This window comes from Ictidomys tridecemlineatus, chromosome 4, assembly GCF_052094955.1.
Source record: "Ictidomys tridecemlineatus isolate mIctTri1 chromosome 4, mIctTri1.hap1, whole genome shotgun sequence".
NCBI lineage: Eukaryota > Metazoa > Chordata > Mammalia > Rodentia > Sciuridae > Ictidomys > Ictidomys tridecemlineatus.
This window is the reverse complement of record NC_135480.1, coordinates 50,720,424-50,748,181: the sequence shown is the minus strand read 5'-3', so window position 1 is coordinate 50,748,181 and position 27,758 is coordinate 50,720,424. Positions and strand designations below refer to the sequence as shown.

The 27,758-nt window shown below is 48.0% G+C and overlaps 1 protein-coding gene across 6 annotated transcripts in view; it reads right to left on the bottom strand.

Annotated features, from left to right (window-relative positions):
• Positions 1-27,758, bottom strand: part of Galnt18 (polypeptide N-acetylgalactosaminyltransferase 18) — a 331,708-nt gene that overhangs the window by 139,199 nt on the left and 164,751 nt on the right. For all 6 annotated transcript variants that reach the window (XM_078046486.1, XM_078046484.1, XM_078046485.1 and 3 more), the window contains one exon: positions 13,911-14,077. In XM_078046486.1, coding sequence (XP_077902612.1) covers positions 13,911-14,077 — 167 coding nt within the window. The remainder of the gene's footprint in view (positions 1-13,910; positions 14,078-27,758) is intronic.

The window sequence follows — 27,758 nt, the reverse complement described above, 5'->3', positions numbered from 1 at the left end:
GCAGGAGCCAGTGCTGGCTGCCCCTCTTGGCTGAGCTGGGCACTTCTCTTGCTCACTCAGTCACTGACACTCCTCGTGGCTTGTAATGGCCTGCCTCTCCCATTCACACTATCTGCCAAGCCTTAGTAGGTGACTGGACTTAGGATTCCTAAACACAGTGCTGGGGTAAGTGTCAGGCTCTGGATCTACCTGGGGTTCAAAATCTGGTGCTGCTCTTGCCAGCCATGTCACCTGTAGTTTCTCTGAGCCTCAGTGTTCTCATCTGTCAAGTGAGCATGAAAACCATAATACTTCCCTTGCACAGATTGCTCTTAGGGTAAAACTAACATTTGACCGATGCTTCTTAGCTAAAACAAATGATAGCTCTTAGTACCCACTTAGGCCAATAATATCCCAGCTTGGGATTTGGGATGTGCATTTTCATGGGGAGACATTCAGTTTGGTGATTGACATTTGAAACTGCCCTGGGCTCAGCCATGCAATTTTCAAAGGAGGATGCTGCCTTCCCTGTGACTTTGCAAACTCTTCTCCCCCATTTCTGTCTCTGCTTCCATCAGTCCTCAGAATCACTCAGTAAGTCCTTACAAGGAATAAGATGTTAGGCAGGACTGCATGAAAAAGAGAGAAGGGATCCAAGAAGGCTCTGGTCCAGTTGCTTCTGAGTCTCAGTTTCCACATCTATAAGATGGGAGGAATACTGGAAAAAATTAGAAAAGTGCCTAACATGATGTCTGCAACACAGTGGGTGCCCAATAATTGTCACACTGACTCTTCCCTACAGTCTAATTGGGAAGACCCAGAAACAGAGGCAGGCGCTATCTCTTCCTCCACCCTCAACTTCACATATTCATGTCCCATTTAACCCCTGAGATCCAACCAAAATGCCACCTCTTCCAGGAAGACTTCCTCCCCTGTAAGACTGAGACATCACCCCTAGGCTCCCCCAGCATACTTTCCCTTCTCTGTGGTTTGTGACACCTACCACTTTGCATGTGTTGTGGCTATGTGTTTTATCATCCACTCTAGCCTGCCAGCTCCTGGGGACAGAAACTTTCTCATCCAGTCCTGGGTCACTGTGGTTAGCATGATGCCTGACACATGAGAATACTGGATATTTGTTGAATGAACGAATCAGTCCAGCTTGCAGAGCACTGGCCAGCTTGTAGATACTCTCCAGCTCTTCTATGAACAAGGTTTGTGACACTGGGGAATCTCAGGCTCTCTGGGCCTCAGTTTTCTCTTCTGTTGACCGACAGCTTGATTCGATTTTAGGTTTAAGTTTCTTAAGGTCCTGATAGGGAAGCCCACACTTCCTATAGAGGTGGGGGAAGGACCCACAAAGTAAACTCAATCCTAGGTCAGGTGCTCGTAAAGAACTGCCTAAGCCCAGGCAAGAGGCCCCTGGGAGTCACAGTATGGGAGCACATATTGGTCTAGTTGCTAGGCATGTATTGTATTGTGGGGGAAAAAGGGAACCACATATTTTGGTGCATAGACTGAGCCCTGTTTATTGGCTAATATCAAGGCCACACTCCAGCAGCCCAGAGAAGTCAAGAGTCAACCCAATGTAGGGTTTCCAGTGGCAGCTTGCATCTGGAGGAAAGCAGGAGACATCTCCACGGTTTCCTCCTGCTAGAGAATCTTTCTCCCTAAAATCCTATCTATACCTGGAGCTTTGTAGATAGAAGCTGAGCAGTCCACATCTGTGCTAGACGAGGGCTGTGGAGTCTTATCTGCCTGTCGTCATCCCTGGACTAAAGCCCATCAGAGGCAAGAACCACATGTACTAGCTCACCATCACCTCCCGCTCGCAGAGCTTGGCCCCGGCCCTCCATGCCCTAAATGCGTGTGAATGAGTGTGGGACTGAACTGAGAGGTGAGGCGTCGCTGGAAAATGATGGAATTGGTTCCTCCATTTAGGACCATTTAGAGTAGATTAGTGCCCTAATTAAAAATTAAATTAAATCAAAAAACCTGCCTTACCTTGACCACTGGTGAGAACAGATTTCTGTTGAGATGCAACATAGGTGGGTCCACACCTCCCAGGAGACCCTCAGTCACTGGTACCAACTTCCCGAACTGGCACTGCCTCCTGCACAACCTCCTGTCCTGTCCGTCAAACAAGAGGGCTATTCATCATCTCTGAGCTCTGAGAGCCAATTACGCAGGACAGAAATGGGTGGCAGCTTGGATGGATGCTGACATCAACTTTTGTCCTCACGCTCCTCTTTTGGCCGAGCACACTGGCCCTGGGGCTACTGGAGGTCACCTGGGTCATTGCATGATTTGATGCAGCTTTCCCTGAAATCAATTCCTTCAAAAGTCATTCTGTACTCCAAAGATTCCATTTCAATAACACTTTAGACTGTTTGCTGCTGCTCTAACAGAATACCCGAGTCTAGGAACTTAAAATGAATAAGAACTTTGCCTCAGGGTTCTAGAGGCTGAAAAGTCCAAGATGGAAGAGCCACCTCAGGTGAGAACTTTCTTGCTGTGTCATAACATGGCAGAAGGGAGAAGGGATGGGTTGCTACTGGGAGGTAGTGGAAACTTTGAGGTGGGGCCTAGTGAGAGTTTTCTGGTTACTGGGGACATACCCCTGAAGGGCATAGTGGGCCCCTCATCCCTTCTTCTTCCATAATTTTGCATCTCAGTCATGAGGTGAACTGCTTGCTCTGCCACATGCTCCTCACCATGATATGCTGCCTCACGAAAGGTTCAAAGTAAGGGGTCCGAAGAACATGGATTGGAACCCCCAAAATAAACCTTCCCTCTTCATATGTTTATATTCTTGGGTATTTACAGTTATCACAGTAACTGAACACTGATTGACACCAGGTCTGAATTCATTCCTTTGCCCAGGAACCCACTCCTGCAACAGTTAACCCACTCCAGGAATAATGGCATTCATTCATACATGAGGACAGAGCCCTAAGAACCTACTCATGTCTCAGAGCTGTTCCAACAGGGACTAACTTTTCAACACATGAACTTTGGGAGACACACTGGAACATGTAAGTAGGAAGTATTTGATTTGTTGATTTGGATTTTGGGCTACTTAAGGCCCTGGCTTATGAGAGTGTCCTGAATTTGGCTGTAATATTGTCAGCCAGAGTTTATCTTTTCAAGCTGCTGAGCAAGATAGGCTATGGGCCAAGAGTGGACAAGAAGTCCTTTCCTGATGGCTGCATTGCAGGCCCAGGCAGTGTCCCTGGCCTTTTCCAGGGACAGCTTGACTCCCAGAAACCAACTGCAGGGCCCCTCACCTGAGGGCAGGAGACGACTCCCCTGATCCCCTCCCACACTCCACTCCAGTTCTGGGAATTTCCCCTTGGACAGATTGTCACCCAGCTGAACAGGGGAGAAAGACCTTTTTGTATTGATTCTTCCAGCTTTGATTATTTGATCACCTTGGCTAGTCTGTAAACAAAGTGGTCCCAAATCCTCTTGCTGTGGATTATACACAGGGAACTCATGAGCCAAGGAGAAGGTAGGCCGTTGGCCCTCCAGGCACTGTCTCAGCGGGGAGTTCCCATTCCCTAAGACAGTTTCCTTTATCAGGTAATGGGACTCCAGAGGGTGATGAGCCACCCATATCACTGCCAGACTCTGGCAGACTCCATGGTACCACATGCTGGGACCTCAGCAGGGTGGCTGGCAAGGACAGAGCAGAGGCTGGCAATGTGGAGGACCAGAGCTAGACAAACTGACCAAGCTCTGGGGCTGGTCTACAAAGAGGCAATGTCCCAAGGTGTCTGTGCACCAGGCATCACTGAGCATGCTCATTCTAGGGAGAGGAGCTTATCAGTGGGAAGTCCCTGTTCCCTGGGTGCAGGAAGCCAGGTGGATCAGCCAGTGGGAGTGAGCTGTGACTCCAGTGTATTGATACAGGAAACAGAGTCCAGCTCCCTCAAGGAAAAGGGCTGGACAGAGCCCAACAGGCAGCCAGGGCCCCATAGGGGATGAAGGGGGTGACTTGGTGAGACTCTGTTCCACTTTCCAGCCAGGAACTGTGGACTGATGATGAATGTAGGTAAAGGCCAAGGTCAGAAGCAACTTAGAGAAAGTTGAGGAAAGCTGGGGTTCACAGGCCAGCAGGTATAGGAAACTCATCCCAGGCTTCAGCAGCTGTGTTACAGCCAGGCCACCCCTAGAAAGGAGAGGCTGCTGCTTGTCTCAGCAGAGGGCAGTGCCAGTAGACTAAGCATTTGGCACTGTGATGTGCATTACAGAGGGTACCCTCCTGGGACACCCAGTTTGACAGTGGGCCAGGATCATATGATGATGCATGATTTGGAAGAGGAGAGTGGGGCTACATTTTACACCTTCATGTGGCCCTGGCCAGGTGAGAGGTATGAAGTGCGGAGCCATATGTGACAGTCCTGAGATGTGGATTCAGAAACCGACACATTTGAGTCCAAATTCTATCCCCAGAATCACCAGCCAAAGCAGGACCCAGGTCTGGGGTTGGGGCTTGAGACAGCATGGGGAAGTGGGCATCTACTATCTGGAAAACCAGGAGCTCAAGAGTCATGCTAGTTGTTAAGGAAACAGTTGGAGAGAGCACTGCTGGATGGTACCAGAGACAGGTTTGTGGTTATTCCCAAGAATAATTCTCAGGTTTGGCTATCAAAGATGTGGCAGGTAGAAACAGCCCCAGGCAGCAAGGAGCAAAGGTGAGCACACCCAGGACTCTTTCAGAATACAGTCTCAACCTCACAGTTACTGGATATCTATTGCCAGTCTTGTGGTAGGTCAGCCTGGTCACACTGGTAAAGGGCATATAGGGAGGCAGTAACATAAAGCCTCAGGCCGAGCACATCTAGCTGTGTAAATACCTTTAAGGTGCCTGAATGGAGGTTGTAATTCAATTAGTGATATGGGATTCTTTAAGCTCCATAAAACACAATACTGTTGGACCATTCTTTTCCTCTGCTTTTTAAAAAAAAAAATGCAATGATTCCAGCTGCATGCAAAGCTGTTGGTGGTTTTACAGTCTGGAATGAGTCTCTCTTGTGTAGGACAGCATCTCTGAAACATTAAACAATGATTAGGCAGGCTCTGGGCCAAGGGATGATGGGGGTTCTGCAGGGGGTGGCGGGAGACCCAGCAGCTGGTGGCAAACAATCTGGGAGCTCTGATTCTCTTTCGTCACTGCATTGTGATTTTCTTACCAACAATTAAAAATAATGATTCACAGTTGTGCAATTACTTGTCATTCACGAGGCTTTTGAAGGTGGCTCCAGGTAATGGTGGGTGGCAGAAGAGGATCAACCTACGGTTAGTGGGGACACACAGTTACACATGCTCACCACTGCATGACTGCACATGCACAGCTCCATATGCACATACAAAAGCACACAGAGACAGAACATGAACATGGATATATGCATACACATACATACAAACATGCATGCTCATATACACACAGTGCACAGCACAGTATGCACACAAACAGATACATATTTACCCACACATGTGCTCACATCACACACTCATGCCTATGCACAGATGTGTGTCTGTGTGCACACACACACAAACATGCTAACTTCTCCCTATTTCAAAGGGAATACATCTCTCACAAGATGACTTAAAGCATGGCTACCAACTCTTTAATTACCTCTCATCCTAGGAAGGAACCTAGAAGCATCCAAGTAACATGTCTCTCTCCCAGAAAAAGCTCCAGTGGAGGAGAAAACCAGGCCCTTTCAAATTCCTCCTTTGTCTCCCACTTCACTCATGCTGCTGCCCAGCATCTCTCTCTCTCTCCAAAGGAGATGGAGGAAAAGAAAGAGGACAAAGTTCAAATACGTGTTTTGGAATCAGAGGCCTGTGATGTCCCAGAGACAGAGTGGTTAATGGTTCAAGGGCGTAGGCTATGAAACCAGGTAGCTGAGTTCAACTCCCCTCTATGTGACTTTGGATAAGTTCCTTAACTTCTCTGTCCCTTTTTTTTCCCCCAATAAAAAGACATTAATTTTTATCTATAATAGGACATTGATTAACTTATATGAAGTACTTAAAATAGCTCTGGTACATGTGAGTGCTCAGTGAGCTGGGGGTACTTATTAAGGACTCTGTCTACCTAAGAGCACTTGAAGTTACTTTAGTCAGAGGCCCAGACCTGAGAAGTGAGGGTCAAACTCCAGCCCTGGCCATAGGCAACAGCTGGGCAGTGGTCTAGCCAGCTGCCTAGAGGCCAGCCTGGGGAACCCTTCCTGGTCAAGCCTGCCTGCTGCCCCCAGAACTGAAGTAAGTCCAAGACTTGAGCCATTACTGTACCTAAAAGAGGTGTGCGGGGGCTAACCCATTGAACTCTACGACAGGCCTGCAATTGTAAGGTGTGTGGCTGTCATTCTGGCTCTGGTCTGCACTCCTCAAGAAGCAATGAGGCATACTGGCTGCCAATGGGGAACTGGAGAAGGGGGAACCCGTGTCCGCTGACCTCAAGGCTCCCAGCAGTGCAGTGAGATGAGATAGGCGTCCTAGGGCCAGCAGATCTGGATTTGCATTCCCCTATTTCCTGGCCATGCGGCCTTGGGCCCTGGCCACTTGTTTTTCAAACCTCTCTGAGATTTAGCTTCCTTACCTGTGAGCTGGAAATATTTACCACTTCTCCTTCCCTGGGGGATTGTGACTAAAATTGTCTGTAAAATTGACTGAGTGACTCCTGTGAGCTTGACACTGGAGTTCTGAGATATCCAGGACTAGAAGCTTCTCTCCGTGGCTAATTGGTACTAAATTCAGGGAACCAACACCCAGTTAAACCACAATGCACTAAGGAGGGAGCAGGGCTTAGGAGAGGTGATTCCCTTGCCCAGACTGGAGCAGGGGAGCCATGGAAGGCTTTCTGGAGGTAGCCCTGCTTTCTGAACCTTAGATCTTGAAGCTCAGCAAAACGACTGAAGGGCTTGGGGGATCGTTAATCTCACCGAGGGCTAATTAGGCCTCGTACCCAGAGCCACTGTACCTCCCCCAGGGCTGCCTAGCTGGGGATAACCATGCCCACATACAGTGCCAACAAGCAGAAGAGCCGGAGTCAGGACAAAGCAGAGGCTACATGAGGAGGAGGAGGAAGGCACCGTGGCTGGGCTCAGGAGACCCAGGGCTCCAGCCTGGCTCTATTGCACACAGTGAGGGGACACTGGCAGACTTCTTCCTACGGGTCTTCAGTTTCCCCTGACAGCCAGTGGGGATTCGATTGGCCCCCCTTGTGTTCTGCTTCTGGCCACCTGATTGCCCCTGTGACACTGGGGGCACCTCCATCTGCCTGTCTCTTGAGGCCTACCTAGTTGTATGCCTTCTCCTGGCAATGCATGTGCAGGGCTTCACACGACATGACCAGGGTGAAGACTGGATCCAACAGCAATAGGATCACAGATCCGTGGTGGGAGTTCCACCCCAGCCCTCAAGGACAGGACAAACTAAAGCCACAGTTCTGTTTGGAAGCGGCTGCAGAGGGCAGGAATGGGGCTGATTTAGGTTGGGCAAGTCACTGCCAACCAAGAACAGACACAAGCCTCCGATGAATGGGATTCTTAAAAGACTATTTGGCATTACCATTTCTTTGATATGCTTTTAGTCAGAAAAATCAGGTTAATTTTGAACTTCAAGTGTTGGGAAAGAAGGGTATATGAATTTTATGTTTGTTAAAAGAGGGCATGGATTCCAAAAGGGAACAGAAACTGAGTATAACAGAGAAAATGGTGCTTTTTATTTTATTTTGTTTGGGGGGGTTTTCTTTTTGTCAGAAGTGGGGGTGGCTGAACTGTGGGGTGCGGTGTCTCTGGGACAGCTGGTGAGGAAATACATGTAAAAGGGTCAAGTTCATTGAGCAACTGCTTTGTGCTAGGTACAGGGTATCTGCGTAGCATGAATGAGCTTGCAAAGAGCTTCGCTGTATGCTCAACACAACTTACACACCATTGGAAAACGGTTGAGGAATGAGTGAAAAAATGGATGGAGGGCAGGTATGGGGCTGATTTAGGTTGGGCAAGTCACTGCCAACCAAGAACAGACACAAGCCTGGATGGATGAATGAATGAGCAAGTAACCAAATGAATGCCAAGTTTCAAAGGCAGAGATGACTCTGTCATCTGGAAATCCTAGGGTTCCCTCCCCCCTCTGGAAGTCTGTGGAGGTTGAATTACTCAGTCCCACTAAAGACACTGGTCCTCTGGGATGCATTAAAAAACACAGTAATTAAAAACAGGAGGCTCAAAGCTCTGTTCCCACATTTTCTTGAGATAACAAGGAGGAGGATCCAGGGGAGGAGAAACATGGCCTCAGAATTGCAGAGTAGGTCAGCACGGCAGACTGTCAGGAAGACTTAGGGAGGCTGGGAAGCTCAGGTTGACCCCCTGATCCTGAGGACAGGATGGGCTAACAGCAAGAGGAACTCCCCCTTCTGTTTTGCATTTCACCCACCACCCCATTCATGCCTTCTCCTTGGGAGACAGGAAGGAGTTCCCCCCACCAAGCAGTGGCTGCTATCCGAGGGGATCCCTGGGAGAGCGGGGAGGAGGCTCTCCTGGGCTCCTCTGCTGCAGCACAGATGGGGAGCAACGATTAGAATAGAGATTGGCAGAAACTGTCCGCCTGTGTTGGAATGCCCTGGGAAGCTTGCTAAAATGCAGATCCCAGGCCTTGCCCCAGATCTGCAGAATAAAAAGCCACCCACGCTTTCACTGAGTCAATGTGTATTGAGTACCTAGAGCACCAGGCACTAGTCTAGGTACTGGAGCAGAGAAGGGGGCAAATCAGATGCTCCATCTTTAGGGAACTTACACACCGCAGAGGGAAAATGTAGAAATAAATTAGGGAGAGCAAACAGGGAAATTCAGCCCACCAGGTGGCAGAAGGTGCTATGGAGGGAAAGAAGCAAGAGAAGGAGCAGAGTGACAGGGACCGGGCTATCACTTACATGGGGTGGTTTAGTGACAGCCCCTAGTGAAAAGGTGGCAACTGAGGAAAGGCCTCAAGAGGCAAAGAGGCAGGTGGTGCAGACACAGGGGTAGGGTGAGGTGAGCCTTCCAGGTGCAGGGCACAACAGTGCCCGTGTTCTGAGGCAGGGGGTTGCCTGGTATGAATCTTCATATTTTTAACCAAGTTGCAACACTAATGTTTGAGACCACCACAGCAGAATGGTGGCACCCCACACAGAAACCAGCCCCTGCAAAGTCAGAGCTTGTTGAGGATGTTGCCAAGGAGGCAGAGGACAGGGGTCAGACTCCAACACAGGTCCACTGCAGAGCTCTAACGTCTTCCTCAGAGAGAACTCAAGATCCAGAGGCTTGGGTGAAGAAAGCTTGATTGACAGCCCTCTCCTGGCCCAGGCCGGACAGCCCAGGCAAAGGTGCAGCAGAGGAGGATTAAGAAGAGAGAAGGCCCCGGCCCACTCAGCGGTGGCAAGGGCTGGGAAGGAGGGCCCGGTGATGAGACTGTCCAAGGGCTCCTACTGTTAACTCACAATGTTAAACAGCGACATCCGTTCCATCACGTCTTATCTCGTCCAAGCTCCAAACAATCCCGGAGGTAGGAATTATACATCTCAATTTAGTAGATAAGGAGAATGGGGTTCACAGAGGTTAAGAACACACAGCTAGGAAGAAGCTAAGCCAGACGGAAAAGCTGGCCAGGTGCCAGCCTCGGCGCTCTTCCCACACAGTGGCTGCGCGTCCACGGTCAGCTGGTCTCAATGCTCCACCGGCCAGTGTTGTTGTTTTTATTACTGTCATTTTAACTTGCCCTTAGGGCCCCCTTAGCACCCTATGGCTTGTGCAGAACTTTTTCTCCTGTTGCCCGGTAGCCTCAGCAACTCTGTCAGGCAGACAGGGCATGGCAATGTCCCCACAGGGTACCTACAAAAACCCAAGCCCCAAGCCCACGGCCAAGAAGCGGCAGGAGTCCTGTTATGGTCCATCCCTAGTTTACACTTATGGCAGAGCCTAATTTGATCTGCCCTTCCCCTCATGCTCTAGAAATGCTTGTGGAGCTGAGCCAAGTTGGCCTGCCTTGAAATAAGCCAGAGTCCTGCGCTGAGTGCAATGATGTCCAAGAGAAGCCACTCCCCAGTAGAGCCTGGACAGCACAGCCGCCCTGAGTTCAGGACTGAGCCAGTCCCAAGGCCAAAGATGGTACCCTTCCTCTGAGCACCTCTCAAAGGCCTCTTCCTCAGGCTGGTCTTACGGAGCCCCATTACTGGTCACCTCCCTGTCCACTCCCCACAGGGGCACTCTACCAAGCCCTTCCCACAGTGTTCCCCACCTTGGGCCCTGCGGCCTCCCACTTCTCCCTACTCACATGTCTCTCCCGAGTGAGAGAGAGATGGACCCTTTCTTCCCAGAGGCAACCTGGTTTCTGTTCCCTGGATGCGTCTTCTCCTCCCTCCCCAGAGACCCTGCTCCAGACCCTAACCTCAAAGGACTCCGGTGGCCCCTTTCCAGACCCATTATAACACTCCCTGGGCCTCTGAATTTCTTCAAAGCTCTCCAAATGATTCTAATATGCACTCAGGGTCTGAGAACAAGCTGTCTTTAAAGAGAGAGAGAGAGAGAGAGAGAGAGAGAGAGAGAGAGAGAGAGAGAGAGAGAGAGAGAAATAGAATAAAATAAAACACAATAGAATTGAATAGCAAAGAATAGAACACAATGGAAAATAGCAGAGTGCTTTGCTTTTTAAGAGTGGGTATTGTTTCTTAAAAGTTCAGCTTCAATTGTGCTGTGTGTGGGTACGAGTAGGTGTGTCTCCTGGGTCAGGAAGTAAATATGTTTCTTGTACTAGATTATGATAATTTTTTTATTTTTATTTTTGGAAAACATTGCTCCCATTCCTGCATTAACCTATGATTCTCCTCCATGATCAAAATCCCTGGCAAAAATCTCTGCTCACTGCCTGCTCTCTGTCTCCTCTGCCTCCCACAGCTCCCAGCCCCAGCCTTCCACTAACACTGCTTCTCCCTGAGGTTTCCATGACATGCAACTTCCAACCACAGGGGCTTCTTCTCAGACCCCTTCTGCCTATCTGGGTGTGTGTGAATAGGAGGCTACCTCGTTCCTGAAATTCTCTGCATGCACGGGGCTGTGGTGGCTTCCAGACCCTCCTGGCCATTCCTTCTCTGTCCCTCACTGGCTGATCTCTCCTCCTGATCCCAAGTATCTTAACCTCAGGGTTCCCTCAAGCTTCTGGTTCCTTCTTTTCTCCTTTGCCACCCACTCCACCCAGCTGGTGGTTTCAACAGACTCCAGATCCACGTCCTTAGTTTAACTTGTGAGCTCCAGTTGTGCGGTTCACCCATTGTGTGCTGGCCTCTGAACATGGGGTGGGGACGAGGAGTGAGACAGTTGAGGCCAGCAGGGGGGATTATCATCCCCATTCACAGAGGAAGAAGCTGAGACTGAGCAGTTGAGGGACCGACCCTTCCATGGTCTCTTATCCACCATGAAGAGGGTCCTAAATCTGTGACTTCTAACCTCAGCCCAGAGTTCTTCCCTTGTCACCATGCACTGGAAACTCAACATGTACCCAAGTGTCAAGGCCTCCAACCACAGGCTGTCTGTCAGAGCTGGGAATCGATAGGGAGGCTTTTTAACCCAGTGATGTCCAGACTCCACCTGGACCTTAATGATATAGAATCTTCTGGAAGAGCTATTTGTTTTAACTTTATATTTTAAAGTATTTATAGATTATGTAAATGTATGAGAGGATGACAGGCACCCTCTACTCAGCCTCCCCAGTGGTAACATCTCACACAACTATAGCACAAAACCAGGACTGGGATACCACTCCAATCAATGCAACTTGCTCAGACCTCTCCAGTTACTCAGGTGCTTCTGTGGGTGTGTGTAGGTAGCAGGATGAGGTTTGATCAGCCACCACCACATCTGAGGTATTTAACTATACCATCACCACAAAGCTCCCAAGAGCTTTGGTTTTGAACACTCTCAAGTAATTCATTGTTGTACATATGGCTCATGAGTAACGACCGTACCAGTGCTCTGCTCCTTCCCCCTCGCCACCAGGGCAATGCACTATCATTCCCTAAGGCGCCCTGGTTTGAAACTCGGAGTCAGCACTGATCTGCTCTCCCTTGGTCCACCTGCCCACAGCAGGTTCAACATGATTCTTTCCTCGTGTTTCTGAGGCCTATGTCTTGCCCTTGATCCTCACATACCCACTACGACTCTAGGCCTCTTGACTTCTTGTCCCTCTTGCTACAATAACCTCACCCATTTCCCTTTTCCAAGATGCCCCTTATCCTAGCTAGTATCATAAAGTAGGGGCCAAATCTCTCCCTTATCCAACTCCGACCATTTTATTCTTCTGACTAAAATATTTTGATGGTTCCCAACATTACAAAATTAAAGTATAAACTTTTCTTAAATTCAAAATATTTGACTATATTTGACTCTCTTTCTGTATTCAAGTTTCTTAAACACAGTGCCAGCTTTCCTTATTTTCTGTAAGGATTAAAGACAAATAGCATCCTTAAGGATATGATAAGCTTCTCGCCATGAGGACAAATGGACTTCTTCCTCCTGGGCTTCATTCTGCTCTTTCTTTGATATGAGAGCAAGTGCAGCAGAGTGGGCCCAGGGAAACCTCTTGCTTCAGGGATGTCCTTAACCTTGGAAGAATGGTTCTTCCATCCCTTGTGTCCTTTCAATGTAAGACATAAAGGGGGCGCAGACCCAGGTGGAGCTGAGAAGGAGGATACCTACATGGTCTGGCGTTAGCCACTAGAGAATGGAGACATCCCAGGCAAGAAGATGGTAGGCAGCCCCAAGGGATGGGAGCTGGGACCCTTCCTGTCTTCCTATGACAGACAATCACCTTTAGAACTCTATTGCCTACTTGCTAACATCCTTGATGCCTTTTCCTTTCTTTAAGCCTATGGAACAATGAGAGTCAAGTGATTCATGAGCATTGCCCTTCAGACAGCCCTAAAATTCCCTTCCCGCATTGCTCCTACACTTCTTTCTACATGATGATAAAATGAAAAGGAAAATTCGCTTATTGAGATTAAATGCATTTCAATTATCTGATATGTTTCAGCTTTAATTGATAACAAATCATAAATTGCCCATCTCATTACAGCAAAATGATTCACTGGGAAATTTACTACCTGCACCAGAAAAGGCTTAGACGATAACACAAGCCCAGGGACTGTAGGATCCAGTGACCCAGCAGTCTGTTTTTAAAAATCACACGTTATTAGACAGGCATCCATATAAAGATCCAATCAAGAGCACTGGTTTCTAAATTGTCTTTAATACATGGTGTTTAAGTTTGGAGAATATGGGGGCGATATATGAGGGGGCAATCAGAGACCACGAAATGTGCACCAAGGGACTGAGTAGCTGGTGGTAGTTGGAGAAAGAGAAGGAGTAACGTGAAGATTTTAATAAGGCATTTTCAGGTTCCTTGTTAAGGACAGATGGGATAGGGCACAGGGGATCCAGCAAAGAGGCCACACACGTAGCAGCCCTGTTGCTCTTGTTGAATTACACAGGAAGTCCCATTGGCATCATGAGCACCATCAACAGCCCCCACCATCATTATCACCACTTCTAAGACCACTCCAAGCAACACTGTTCAGGCAGAGGCCAAGAAACACCACTGAATGAAATGATGCTTCATGTGTATACAGTGGGTTGGAGGTCAGGGTTTTTTGTCTTATCCTATCACACTGGATAAAGTGTTGGATGGGAGTGGCTATCCAGTGAGGAAAAGTCTCCTCTGGGATGCATGGCAGCGAAATTTCCAAAGCAGTGATCGCCATGAATCTCTCATCTCAGAGGTGACACCCCAAGGAAGGAGCAGGGAGAGAAAGCCTTGAGAAAATGAGAACCTGAACTTGAACCCTCTGCCCAGCTGTCAGTCAGGGATCAGGGGGTGGGTGGCCCACTCACCATTACTGCTGTTGTCATCCACCAGGATGATCTCCTTGAGCAGGTGCGGGGGTGTGCGTTCCATGGCTGAGTGGATGGAGCGCAGCAGCACCGAGAGGGCCTCATTGACAAAGATGAACACGATGCTCACCTCCGGCAGGCTGTCAGGGAAGGAGAGGTTGCGGCACCTGGAAAGAAGAACGGCAAAGCTCTTGGATCCGTGGATGACTCAGCTGGAGTTGCCCCAGGTGTGCACCACCCCATGTCTTGCTCCAGCTCTGCTGGAAGGCTTGGGAGTCCAGATTCTTTCCAGGACTTCTTCTTGGATGCACTTAAGATGAGCTCTTTCTGTCCAGCAGAAAGGTCTACAGCTACCCAGAGTTTGCCCCATAACTGTGTGTGAATTTGTCACTGACTATCCCAGCTGAGCAGCTGTACACGAGCACCTAGCACAGCAGATGACACCTACCAGGCAGTCCTTGGGTGTTTACAGCAAGGATTTCTAGCATTTCTAAACCAACAGGATTGAAAATGCAACCAAAGGGAAGTCTTAGTATTTCCACAATGGCAGCACTTTGGTGAATTCGGACCTTAGGCCACCAGCCTCAGGAGGGCAGTAGGTCTCCTCTCAGAAATTCTATGGCCCCCATCTACTCTCCATTCTAGAAGGCCTCCAGCCAGCACCCCCAACCATTCATTCATTCATTCATTCATTCATTCATTCATTCATTCATTCAGGGCTTTGGCCTCAGAAATGGGCTGAAGTCTGCATCACATTCATATAGGATGGAAAGGACCACGTCCAATCTCCTTCACAGATGAACACCAAGGCACAAAGAGGTTGAGGCTCCACCTACAGTTGTGTTGTGTAGCAGGGTTCCTCCATGAAGAAGAAATGGCCATGGTAAAGACTGTCCCAACTGGCCATCTCACAAGCTCTGTGAAACCTTGAAGCCATTTGGAGGAAGCCATTACCCAAAGGACTGGAGGCAGACACATAAAAGGCTGCATGTCACTCCCCATTGGAAGAGGAATGCATAACCTTGAAATCAGACCCCTGGAAAGGCCAGACAATAAGAGGTGCCAGGGTTGCCAAGGGTAATTCTTTCCCCTGAAAGCACAGCCTTTATTTGCAGGAACCCACTGGTGCCTTTCCCAGGTCGAAGTTTAATGTTGTAAAAGTCCTGAGCTCTCATCTTCAAGACAGTTGGAAGGAAAGAGTAGGATAGAAATCCAGCGCTGGCCCAGGCCCTGGTCTTGGAGATAAGGCTTCCACACTTACCACCTGCCACTGATGGCTTCAGGGGTTTGGGACTGGTGACCACACTCCACTGCTCCAAAGCGGGAGGTGCAGCCAGGTTACAACACGCAATAATGAATGTAATAGCACAAGGCTTCTGCTCGTCAGTAATTAAAGTGCTGCCGGAAAGAAATGGGCCTGCTCTTCCTTAATGAGGAAGGCTGCAGGATACCAGCGCTGAGCAATTTGGAGAAGTCGCCATGGGGCCCCAGCCTGCTTAAGAGCATGAGATTAATAAACTAAAATCACTGTCTCTATGGTTACCAGAAATTTACAGAAACTTCTCCCATTCTATTTCCAGCTCTCCTTCTTTCTCACCAAGGGGAGGTGGGGGGAGGGAAAGAGTTGAACCTTTTCCCAAATTTACTTCATACCTGCATTTTTTTTTTTTTTAAAAATCAAACCACCAAGTTAACAGATTGGTGTAGAATTCATTCTTCTGTTTCATGGAATAAATTTTTATGGAGCCTCTTCTACCGGGCAGGTACTTTGTAGGCACTGAGAGTGTAACAGGAAGTGGACAAAGTTCTTGTCCTCATGGAGCTTATACTTTGACAGGAGAAAGAAACAGAGAAGCAAACAAATGGTACAAGTTTATACAAGTGCTGAGATGAAAGTCACGTGGAGTAAGAGAATAGTGTGATGCCTGGCAGCTGCTCTAGGGGCTGGTCAGGAAGCCCTCTCTGAAGAGGAGAGATTGGATCAGAAACTTAAATAGCACACAAAAGTGGGTCAGGCAAAGGTCCCACATGGCTGAAGGACAGTGCTGTGGCTGGAGAAGAGGCAATCAGCTTATCCAACCTCAGTGAGGCGACATAGGGGAGGGGGAGGGAGAGGGGGAGGGAGGAACTTCAATGAAGGAGAAAGACAGGAACCTTAAGCTCATCCTATTCTTTCCAAAATTGTTTCTTGTTATGAGTACAATTATTTTTAAATAGCACTTAAGAGATATGTATGTGATTTACAGTCAAAAAAATTCTGCTGGTTGATACTTTTATGATGAGTAACCAAACTCAGCAGCTGGGCTCTCCTTAGGCATGGAAATGGAGATGAACATTAACCCCCAAAACTACTTGCTAATTGCATTTTAAAAGCGATGCCATACGTGGACAAACAAATAGCCCCTGGTCATCATTCTTCTTTAATGTAAGTACAATGGACAGCTCCCAGTGAGGTCAATATAATGGTACAAGTTCACCATCCTCCCTTGGAAACTTCACACGCAATGAAGCCTGCACTCTAGACCTCTGCACTTGCCCAAGGGTGTCCTGTGACTTCCCAGAGCCTCAGCTCACTATCTGCATCTCCAGGTTGTCCTCAGATGTTTTTCATAGACAGGGGTTAACTGCCTTCCCCTGCTCTTTCCCTTCTTAATTCTCAACATAACAATACAACCTCCCCCTTTCAAGGAGACCAATTTTAATTTCTCCCAGTAACATCTAAGATGATGTAAGCTGCCAGTCTCTGCAAACCCATCTCCTGACAGTCTATCTCCAAGCAGAATTGAAATGTTGTATTTGTTTTACAAGATAAACCCTGCTGATCACTATTTTCATATGAAAGACTTCTGAACATAAGGTTTTTTATATGAAAACTCTTTTGTACATAACAGAACACCTAGTATATTGCATCATAATGTACTTGTTTATTGTCTCTCTCTCCCTCTATAATGAAGCTGCCTGAGAGCGACTGTGCTATCTCCCCATCTCAGATCAAGGTCTGGCACATAGTAGGTACTCAGTGAATATTTTTGGCCTGAAACAAAGCTATCAATTTTGCTTTTATATACAGCCTGCATTTTACATGCATAGCACTGACCTCAGAATATTCCTTTTTCTTGCAAAATTCCTCCCTCCGAATTAGATTCGGGTCCTCTCTCCACTAGCAAATTCTTACTCTTCTGTCCTCCCTTCCCTTGAATTTATGACCCCAATTCCTCACATTCAGTCTCTGGAAGTGCTCAGTTCCACAGTTATTAAATGATCGCTCCAGGCCCAACTCCCTGACCTCCTTAAATTCTCCCTTTCTACTCTTCTCTCCTGGGAGCTGCTCAGGCCCTCCCAGCTGCAGCCACCTGCTGACTCTCTGGAGACTCACCTGCCACTCTCTCCACATCACCTCCCATTCCCCTTCAGTTTTTTAATACCTAACTGAAAGTGGGTCTGGGCGAGTGGAGAGGCGAGGTAGACAGTTCTTAGGGAAAGAACACTGTGGGAAGGCTGGAGGCACCTAGGAACTGCTCCCAGCTTTGCTCTTCCTCCCTGTGTGACCATGGACATGCCACTCCACCTCTCCCCATGTCCTTGTTATAGGAAGAAATGACCATGAAGCTGTCTTCTCTGTACAAAACTCGGGAGCACCACACTCCTGAGTGAACAGAAGAATCTCATTGCAGAAACAGTTGGTATACTTTTCCTCCCTCCCAACCAGCCTCTTTGCACACCAAATACCACACAAAAAAAATCCCTTTACCCCTGGGTTGACTAGACAGGGTGGCCAACTCATCTGGGTTTTCCAGGGATTAGTTTTAGTACTTAATGTCCCCAGCAAACCAGGCTGTTTGGCCACTCTGTGACTAGATCAAACCCTTCTTGAGGGTAGGGACCAGCCCTGCTCAGAGCTGCATGCCCACTGCCCAGCTCGGTGGCTGGAACACAGGCATTGTTGAATAGACTCCCGCTCAAATGCCCCTCCCCCTCCACATGCACAGACCACGTCCGTGCACAGCCATAGTTACTGTCTCCATCTCCACACTGAAGCAGAACACATTGCTAAGGAAGAAGGCATGTCAGGTGAGATGTGCTCAGATTTGCTGGTCACAATGCTCAATGTCATTGAAGGACACCGAACGCCAGACAGATGCTTTCAGCACTGCAGCTCAAGCCCTGCAGAGCTGCCATGAAAGGGGGTGTTCCAGACTCAAGCCTTGTGCAACTGCTTTTCAGAACCCAGCTTGCTTTGTCTGTCAGCCTGGCACTAAACCATATAAGACTTTGCCTCATATACACATGGCTGAGATGCTCTCCCCAGCACTGGATCCTCCAGGACTGGGCCACCATGTACTCTGTTCCATGCTTGCGTACAGCCAGGACTCTGCCCTGGCTTTTCCAAAGTGGAGTGCATTTGTCAGCTTTCCGTTGCTGTAACAAATATCTGAGATAAATCAACATAGAGGGTGGGAAGTTTTATTTTGGCTCATGGCTTCATAGATTTGCCTGTGGTCACTTGGCCCTGCTGCTTTGGGCCTATGGTGGCATAATTACATCATGGTGGAGAAAAGCTGCTTACCTCAAGGCAACCAGGAAGCAAAGAGAGAGGTGTACCTTCAGTGACCACCTAGGGTTCCACCCACCCAGCAATGTCACAGGTTGAGGACCAAGCCCTCAACACATGAGCCTTTGGGGAACATTTCAGATTCAAACTACATTATAAAGCCACCCTCCCACCTGCCCTGGATGGCTGCTCCTACTCTCCTGCTTCTCCTCTGGCTTCTGCAGAGAAAGGCCCAAGAATGTGGACTTCTGATATGTCACTGATGTAACCAGCCTTTTTACCTTTAAGCTCCTTGAGGACACCTAAGTATATAAGCCCCTACTCATTTTGTGAAGAGCCACATTCCCCTGTAAAGTTCAGCTATGAAAGTTCCCTTTTTTACTTTTATGCTTGTTCAAAGTCAAGCTATTTTCCACTGAAGATAAACATGAGGTGTTTCTGAGAGGGGAGTGATATGGTGTCTAATAAGCTGGAATTGATGGTCATGATAAAACTCCACTGCATCGATCTCTGCACACAAAAGGAGATGCGGGGACAGGGAGTAACTCAGGGAGCTTCTCAGCGGAGTTCCCCCTAGATTGTTTTGAGTTGTTTATCAGACAAATTTACATCAAGAGCATCAGAGCCATTACCCATGAGAAGAAGGAAGCCACAGAGGGCCAAGGGAGACCAAGTCTAGCTATCTACCACCACTGAGGCCCAGGGCAGCATCCAGGTATCATCCACTACATCCGGGCACCTCCACATTGGACTAGCAGATCTTCTCCTGCCTCAACCTCAGCAAATGTATAAGGTCTCAGGACATCAGAACAGATAACCCATGGAGGCTGCTGGACCTATGCGGAGGGAGGATTACACAGACCTCTTCTAGAAGGAAGATCAAAGTAGGTCATGAACTGGGGTCTGTCTGCTGGCGCACATTGACAACAGGGTCCCAACTGTTGTCCAACTGTTGTCCCAACTACACTAAGGTTCTTAAATGCAGAGGACACACCTACCTGGACAAAGCAAGAAAGAAAATGATACTTGCAGGTAACCACTACCCCAAGGGGCCCATCCTTTCCCTCTTTTTTTTCCCAGGATTTTTCCAGAGAGGCCTTCCCCTCTCAGCTATAGTCAACACAGAGGGCTGACCTCACTGTCCACCTAGAGCACGAACTCAGGGAGAGAGTCTGGCCCAGTACCAGCAATGCTTTTTTAACCCCCTAGAGACACCAGTGTCCTCATACCAGCCTCTGTCCTCCTACCTGCACCCAAAGAACTCTCCTAATCCTCCTCTGGCTTCACCTTCACCTGGGCACACTTCTAGCTTCTTCCAGGGCCTTCCAGATTAGATAGACTTCCAGGCCTCTCAGCTCTGGATATTGGACTTTATGAAACACAAATATGAGGGCAAGGTGGAGATACTGGGCATAAACCATCAAGATTTTCCCATCCTCTGGCTAGTGCCTACATCTCTATAACCTCTGGAGCTGAGAGACAATATTGTGTTTTATCCCTATTGCCCAGGGGCTCTATGCAAAATTAATAGTGAACATTTACATTTCCTGACTGTAATAAGCCATGAACCATAAGAGATACACAGATACTTTTTAATCTTTTCAGCCCATTTCATTCCTTCCTACAATCCTGTGTGATAAACATTATTGTCCTGGCTTAACAAATAAATCAAGGTGGTAAGTTACTTCCAAGGGCTTAATCCTGGGTTCATCTGACTCCAAAGCCTGTACTCCTAATCCCTGCTGAATGACACTCTCCACCTGCCTCTCCATGCCAACCAGAGATGCATCCAGTGAGACGGTGATGCTGTTACCTGCACCCCAGAGACCTGGTAGGAGGGGCAAAATGAAGGAGTTACTCCATTTTGCATGAAAAATGAAGAGGAGATAGCACATCTAGCAGGATGACATGAACAGATACAATAAACACTGCTGAACACCAAGAATCTAAAATTATCTCCCTGTTACACTGCTGCCTTCGAGATAAATAATTCTGGGAACTCCTTGTGTAAAGGTTTCCAAGTCTTCTTCCTTGTAGCCTCACCATTTAGTCCATAACTCATAGGACCATATATTGATTTCTGAGCTCAAAGGAGCTATCATTGGGCCATCTGTCAGCCACTGATGCAGCCTAGCTCCAGAGCTCTGTATAGCCAGATTTCATAGTACCAAAGAAGGACCAGCAATCCTTTCAAGTCCTTTCGAAAGCGGAGGATAAAGGTGAGATATCCTGAGAAATCAGTAAGCAAAAGTCCAAGACAGCTGAAATGATGGGCAGGAAGCAGAACTCTGACAGTGAGTGAATTCCAGATGTGGACATGAGCTATTGTTAGAGCAGAAGTGAAAGGATGGTAGATTATCATTTATGTTTTGAGCCACAGTACCCATCTCCAAAGCATGGTTGTTGGCTTCTGTGTTTGTAGCTACAGGTCTGTATTGCCTGTAAAGAATCCCAAGCATCTGTGGTCACCCTTATAAGTTTGGTTCCTCACTCCCTAAATACACACCCATATCCCTGTACAGAAAAGCTCATTTCATTTCCTGGGCTGGACTCTAACCCTCTGCTCCTCTGCTTTTCTTTCATGCCATTTGCATGTGACTGCAACACATTTTTATATGTGATTGCACAAACCTCAGTATCTGCACTGGATTATAAGTTGCATATAATATCAGGACACATCCACACAGCATATGTTCCTAGCACAATGTCCAGCCCAGAGTAGAAACTCAGAAGATACTGGTTGCCTGGATGAATGGACATGTGAGCGAATCTTTGAATTCATGAGCAGTAGAATGAATTCAGTCTGTGAGCTGGAACTCCACCACAGGATGGGACAGGAATGGAATCCCTGAGTTTGTACATTGACTCCCTGCCTGGCTAAGCAATAAGATGAGATCAGGCAAGAGCCAGAGGAGTGGAGGAGGGATAATGGAGGCAGGGTGGGGATACTTACCAGGACTTTAGGGACCTGGCAAGATATTGGAAGGATAACAGACATCTGAGAACTGGGAGTTTCAACAGTCTACAATACAACAGAAATGGGCCTTGCCTGCTCTAGAACAGAATTTGGCCCATGAATCATCAATGAGCAAACCACTGAGTCCATGTGATCATCGAATTATTCAACTTCCATTCCAGAGGCAGAAATTCAACAAACAGTCTTTCCGTTGACTTTACCAATTTAGAGAAAAAGATCTGCTACATAAATAAATGTAGATTGTAAGTAGGCCAATAGGGAAAATGATCATTTACAATAATTCCCAGCACAGGGAGCAGGGAGACTGTTTGTTTCCCCAAACATCTTAGAGATCTGAGATATATGGGACCCATGAAGTTAAATGAATAGTTGCTTAGGGAATAACGTCAGACAACTCTGAAGAAAAAGTCATATTAGGGACTGGATGTCTCTATGTAGTGAATTTGTGGATGAGTAGTCAGCTACAGCTGAGTGTGGAGCACAGCAGATCTGTCCCAGGGCAGAAGAAGGCTGGGGCAGAGGAAGGTGGCATCCAAAGGGCTCAACCTCCGATGCCGGATCTCTGTGGGTGGGGAGAGATTATGCTCTGGGGACTTCACCTGACCTGTCCCACAGTGCCACAGTGCCTGTGTGACCCTGATCTCTTCCATCACCAGGGCAGAGTCCTGTACCAGGTGCTTTTCATCCATACAGTGGTCCTTCAGGTAGATAAGTCATGATTTGGTCCCCCTCAAGTCATCTCTTTTACAAATCAGAGGCCCAAATAATAAAAATTAAATAGCAGCTACCACATGTCAGGCAGTGTTCCACAAACTCCACAGGCACTGCACTTCAGTTTTTGTATTGCTATCCCTAATTTGCAGATAGGAAAATGAAGGCACAGGGAGGCTAGGTAACTTGTTAGAGGTCACCTAACCTACAAACAAGAGATCCATCCTTGGAGTCCAGGCAATCAGGTTTTAACCACTACTCCTCAATCTAAGAACCAGTATCGTCTGTCATATAACCTAGTTTCTCTCCTGGATCATCTTCCTCTAAATGGTCCACTTCTTCTATCTGCCTTAAAATCCATTTCTGCAATTATGATCTGAGTAGCAAAGTAGAACAAAACAATCACCTCCTTCTTTTAAGATATTACACTCTATTAATATAGCTGAAGCTTACTTTTCCTTCAAGAACAACATGATACTGGCCCCTAATGAGCTTAACATTAACAAGAACCAGAAATATTTTCCCAAGGTGTTTTAGCTAAAAGTGTCCTTCCCCAGCCAGGTTTGTGCAGTTAGCATTTTCAATGCAACAGCAGAGTCATCACTTAAGATGTTTCTTTTACCCCTTTGTCCTGAGGCTGTTGCCAAAGAGGACACCAACTTTTGCATCTTCTCCAGAGACCAGAGCCCAGATTAGAGAAGTTCACCTGGACCTGGGAAGGGTGGGACAAGGAAATGACATAGGAACACTGGATTTGCCAGGTAGCACCTGTGGGAACTTAAACAGGAATCTGAGACTTGCAAATATTCTACATTCTCTTCTATAAAATGGGAACAGTAATAACTACCTGAGAGAGTCATGAGGATAAGGTTAAATGAGCAGATGTGCAGTAAGCACGTGCACAACACACCTGGCTCATGGTAAGTGAGCAAGTGGGGGTTCTTGTGTCAATCATTATCCCATGGCAGCTGATGGTCCAGCAATCTAATTCCAAGATGATCCTAGGTGCCCCACCTGGAGCATCCACTCAAACTCCAGGACCAGTTACATAATGAGCAAAAGGAAATTGTGATTGTACCTTATGCAGATGTTATTAAGAATTTAAACAGTGACAGGAACATGAAACCAAGTGCAGAGCCCTTCCCGTCCCAGGATCCCATGCACCAGTTCACATGCTATATCAGTTTCCTAGTACTGATGGTGCTGCTATGACAAATTAGGACAAACTTGGTAGCTTAAGACAATACAAATCTATCACCTTAGAGTGCTGGAGGCCAGGAAGTCCAGCACAGGTCTCTAGGTGGTGGCAGGACTGCATTCCTTTCTGAGGGTTCCAGGGGATAATCTGATTTTCAGGATCTAGAGGCTGCCTACACTCCTGGGCTCTTGGCCCTCTGCCATGTTCCAAACCATCAGTGTCTAGACAAGTCTTCTCAAGTGGCCATCTCTCTCTGATTCTGCCTCCCTCTTTCACCTTGAATTGCCCTTTTGACTAGATTGGGCTCACCCAGTAGTCTGGTATAATTTTTTTTTTAATTTTAAAGTCATAGGATCAGCAACTTTACTTCCCCTTTGCCATGTAGCACAACTACAGGTTCAGGAGAGTAGGATGGGGACCTCTTCCTGAGACCACAATTCTATCTACCAATGACACAAGCACTGTTGGCTCCCAAAGTTCAGAGATCTATGACGTCTACTAGAGTGTGCACTACTGAACCAGTCTTGCCCATCCAGACTCCAGGGCGCCCCAATCCACACAGACAAACCTTAGCTGCCACCACCATCCTGGCAGGAATGCCCATAGCCACCTTGGGGGCATGCCCAGGAGACCCACGCCCTGACTCTGGGTTATACTCTCTCATTGTTCTCATCCTGTCCCACACTTTCCACTTTGAAGTTGGCACAGGATTTCTCCAGCTCCAGACCTGGGCTTCTTTGAGAGTTTATGTGTGAATCTGCCCCAGACTCTCCTACTCAGGCTGCAGACAATAGTCTGATCCCCTTTACCAATATCTGTTGCCCCAACCTTTCCTGTTAGCCCAAAAGCCAGACCACCCTAACCCTTGGGAGGGAAGGACATGGACCTCAGGGGACACTGGAGAGAGAGAAAACGTCATGCTGACAAGGCTCAGGAGGCACTAAAGATCTAGTAAGAGGCAGGAAGTATTGCCTGTCCAGGACTCTGCCCAGTTACTTTGGAGGCAGGCCACAGAGTTGCCATGCCAATGTGGCAGCCCTGGAATTTGAGACCTGGACCCCTCTTCTCCTACCCACACCCATAATCCCCCAGAGGGGAGTTGCTCATCCCTTGGACTTTCCTATGGCCCCTGGTTGGAAATAATAACTATAACTTTCAGGAAAAAATATGATATATGCCTGTCACCATAGCACCAGGGGCACTGATGTGCCACCTGCTGGCTCTCCCTGGGGTAGGAAGCCCAGCTTCTCTCATTGCCTCAAGCTGGACAGCTGGCTTCAAGCCTGCATGATCCCCTTCCCCACAACTCACATCTTCTCAGTGACCTCTCCAAAAGATGGTGCCTCTATCCTCCACTTCACCATGTAGGCAAAGGACTTATCAGATGGCTTTCTCATGCTTTCATTTTTCAAAAACTTAATGTTTGACTTACATGCAGCAAAACATACAGATCTTAAATATACAGTCCTGTGAGTATTGACAAATGTTCATGCCTCTGGTCCACACCACAATCAAGGCTAGATTTTTTTCCTTTTTATGTTCTTTGTGGGTTATTTTGAGCCCCAAGGAGGTAGACACTATGAGGCAGGAGGAAGCACATAGAGAAAGGCAGGGGCTATCTGGCACCTGCATCTGGTGACATAAGGACAGAGCAAAGTGCAGCCACGTTAGGATGTTGTATTTCTTCCCTTTACCCCTGCAGCTCCATGTCATCCCAACATGGGAAGAAGCAAGGCCATCTCTGCCCAGCCCCAATGCTTCCCATGGGGTGAGGCCCATGAAGGTCACCAGAAAGGCCAGTGATGTCCTGTCATCCCCAGGTGGCTCTGGGGCCTACTCTGCTCCTGGTACATCCATGCAGGATGAGAGACATTTGGATTTCCCCAGAGGCTACAGGGAAAGGAAATTTGTCTTTTCTCTTTGTACATGAGGTTGAGAAAACTGTGTGCTTCCTGTTCCTGTGTCCTTCCTTTCCCAGGGGAAGGGAGTCAACATTGGAAAGCAGGGCTATTTTGAGATGCCACCCTCCAGGTCTGCCTTCCTGCCACAGAGGCCATGGAGGGACAGGGCCTCCACGGGCCATCCATCCAGTGCAGGCTCCTGCCTTACTAGAAGCTTCCAAGGTGACTCTTCCCCAAGGGCACCAGGAAGTCATCAGCAAGTTTTCTTGCCCTCCCACCTGCTTCCATGTGGATGCCGACCTCAGGGAAGACTCCAGAAGCTATTTCTGTCTGATGTATTTCTGGTGTCTTTGCATTCTGGTTGAGCAGTGGACGTCTTCTGGATGAATAAATTAACAAAGCCCAGCAACCACCTGGAGGAACTCTTCCCATTCTGGTTCTGCAGTGTCCTGGGGCTGAGGTACTGGGCATCTTGCCTCAGCCAGGTAACAGAGTGAGCCAGATCGCATCTGTCCCCAAACAGGAAGGAGACAAAGCTAGGGACCAGCCTGGGCAGATGGAAGGGTGGGGCAGACTCTGAATATCCACTTCCTCCTCCAGGACCCAGTCGAGCACAACATCAGGGTTAGAATTTAGAAGAGCAAAACCAAGAACACCAGGAACAACGTGAAGAACCCAAGGAACCCTCCAGGGACAGAGACCCCCAGAGCCAATAGGCATTAACGGGAAGCACGGGGGCTCAGGCAGAAGCAAGAACCCATGGCAATGTGCTTTCGGATACTGTCATTAACATGGGGCTCCCTCTCATGCACCTCAGTCCAATTCTATCAACAGCCACATTCAGGTCATCACTCTGAGCCTTGGTAATGGGTTTGATGTTCACTAAAACAATTTTTCCAAAATGTAGAAGCAGACCTTCATCCATCCCAAACTGGCCAGCAAATGCGGCTACGTTAAAACAGGCCCACCACCCCCATGAGAGGGACCCGATGGACACCTCTGTTGTCAGACTGCCTGGGCTCCTCCCCAGCCCTGCCACTAGTGACTCTGGGCAAGTCATGTAATCCCCCCTGTGCCTCAGTTTCCTCTTCTGTGAAATGGAGACCCATCATAGTACCCACTTCAGAAAGTTCCTGTGAGGAGCCAAGGAGTTGATGTAAATACAGCACCTAACACTTGCCTAACAACATGGCTCCAGCTCTATAAATGTTTGAAATAGGATAAGAGTCAAGTCAGAAGAAATATTTTCCAAAATGAATTAAAGAGGGTGAGCCAAGCAACGGCCTTACTTATTATGAGACAGGAATGTTCTTGTGGAAATTGCCAGACAAAGGAAGGCATTGCCCTACCTGAGCACATACTTGTCTCAAGTGGTTCATCGACAGCCCTCCATCTTGGGTGTGTGTGTTTGGCACGTGACAGATGTGCCAGAAACCATGTGCAAAGAGAAACCACCATTGCTAAAGCCACTTCTGCAGGGAGCTCAGTGAGGGGTGAGAAGGCTCAGCTCTCTGCCTTGTAGGGGAGGTACAGCTTTTCTGCTATTCATCTCTGTGGCCAAAATGCCTGACAAGAACAACTTAGAGGAGGAAAAGTTAATTTTGGCTCAAGGTTTCAGAGGTTTCAGTCCCTGGTTGGCTGACTCCATGGCTGCAGGCCTGAAGTGAGGCAGAACATCATGGTGGAAGGGTGTGGCGGAGGGAAGCTGCTCAGACCATGAAAGCCCTGAAGCAGAGAGAAAGCAAGTGAGAGAAAGGGACAAAGTAGAATCCCAGGAGCAGACCCCCCCCACTAACCTGCTCCCTCCAGCCACCTGCCTGTGGCTACCACCCAGTAATGTATTCCCATTATTAATTCATCAAATGGAGTCACCCACTGATTAGTCACAGCTCTCATAATCAGATCATTTCACCTCTGAGCGTTATTGAAGTAACACAGGAGCTTTGGTGGGGGGGACACCTCATATGCAAACCATAGCTGAAGCCAAGGAATCAAAGGAGCAAGTGTTGTGTCTGTTGGAAGACCACACTGTCACCTGGCCACCCCTCACTACAGTGTGACAGCGTTCTTAACAAGCCCAGCCATGTCAACCGTCATTGTCATAACAGGCTGCAGTAAGGAGGCCCACCCTTTCCCTGACTTCCTTATTGTTTTCCCATGAATTATGAACAAACAGGTACTGAGCTGAGACTGTGTTTTGTGCCAGATTGTCTGCAAAGTCCCTGACTCTCTTGCTGGCCAAGCCCCTGCAGGAACTAGAAAAAGTCTAGATAAAAGGGGCCAACGGGTATGGAAACCCCTTGCCTCAGCCAGGTAACAGAGTGAGACAGATCGCATCTTTCCCCAAACAGGAAGGAGATAAAGCTAGGGACCAGCCTGGGCAGATGGAAGGGTGGGGCAGATTCTGAATCTGCAGAGAGAAAGTCCTCCAGCAGCAGAGGAGGAAACTACAGATTTCTGCCCACCGAGGATCCTTCAGAAGTCCCTCTGTCAGGCACACTGCACTGGA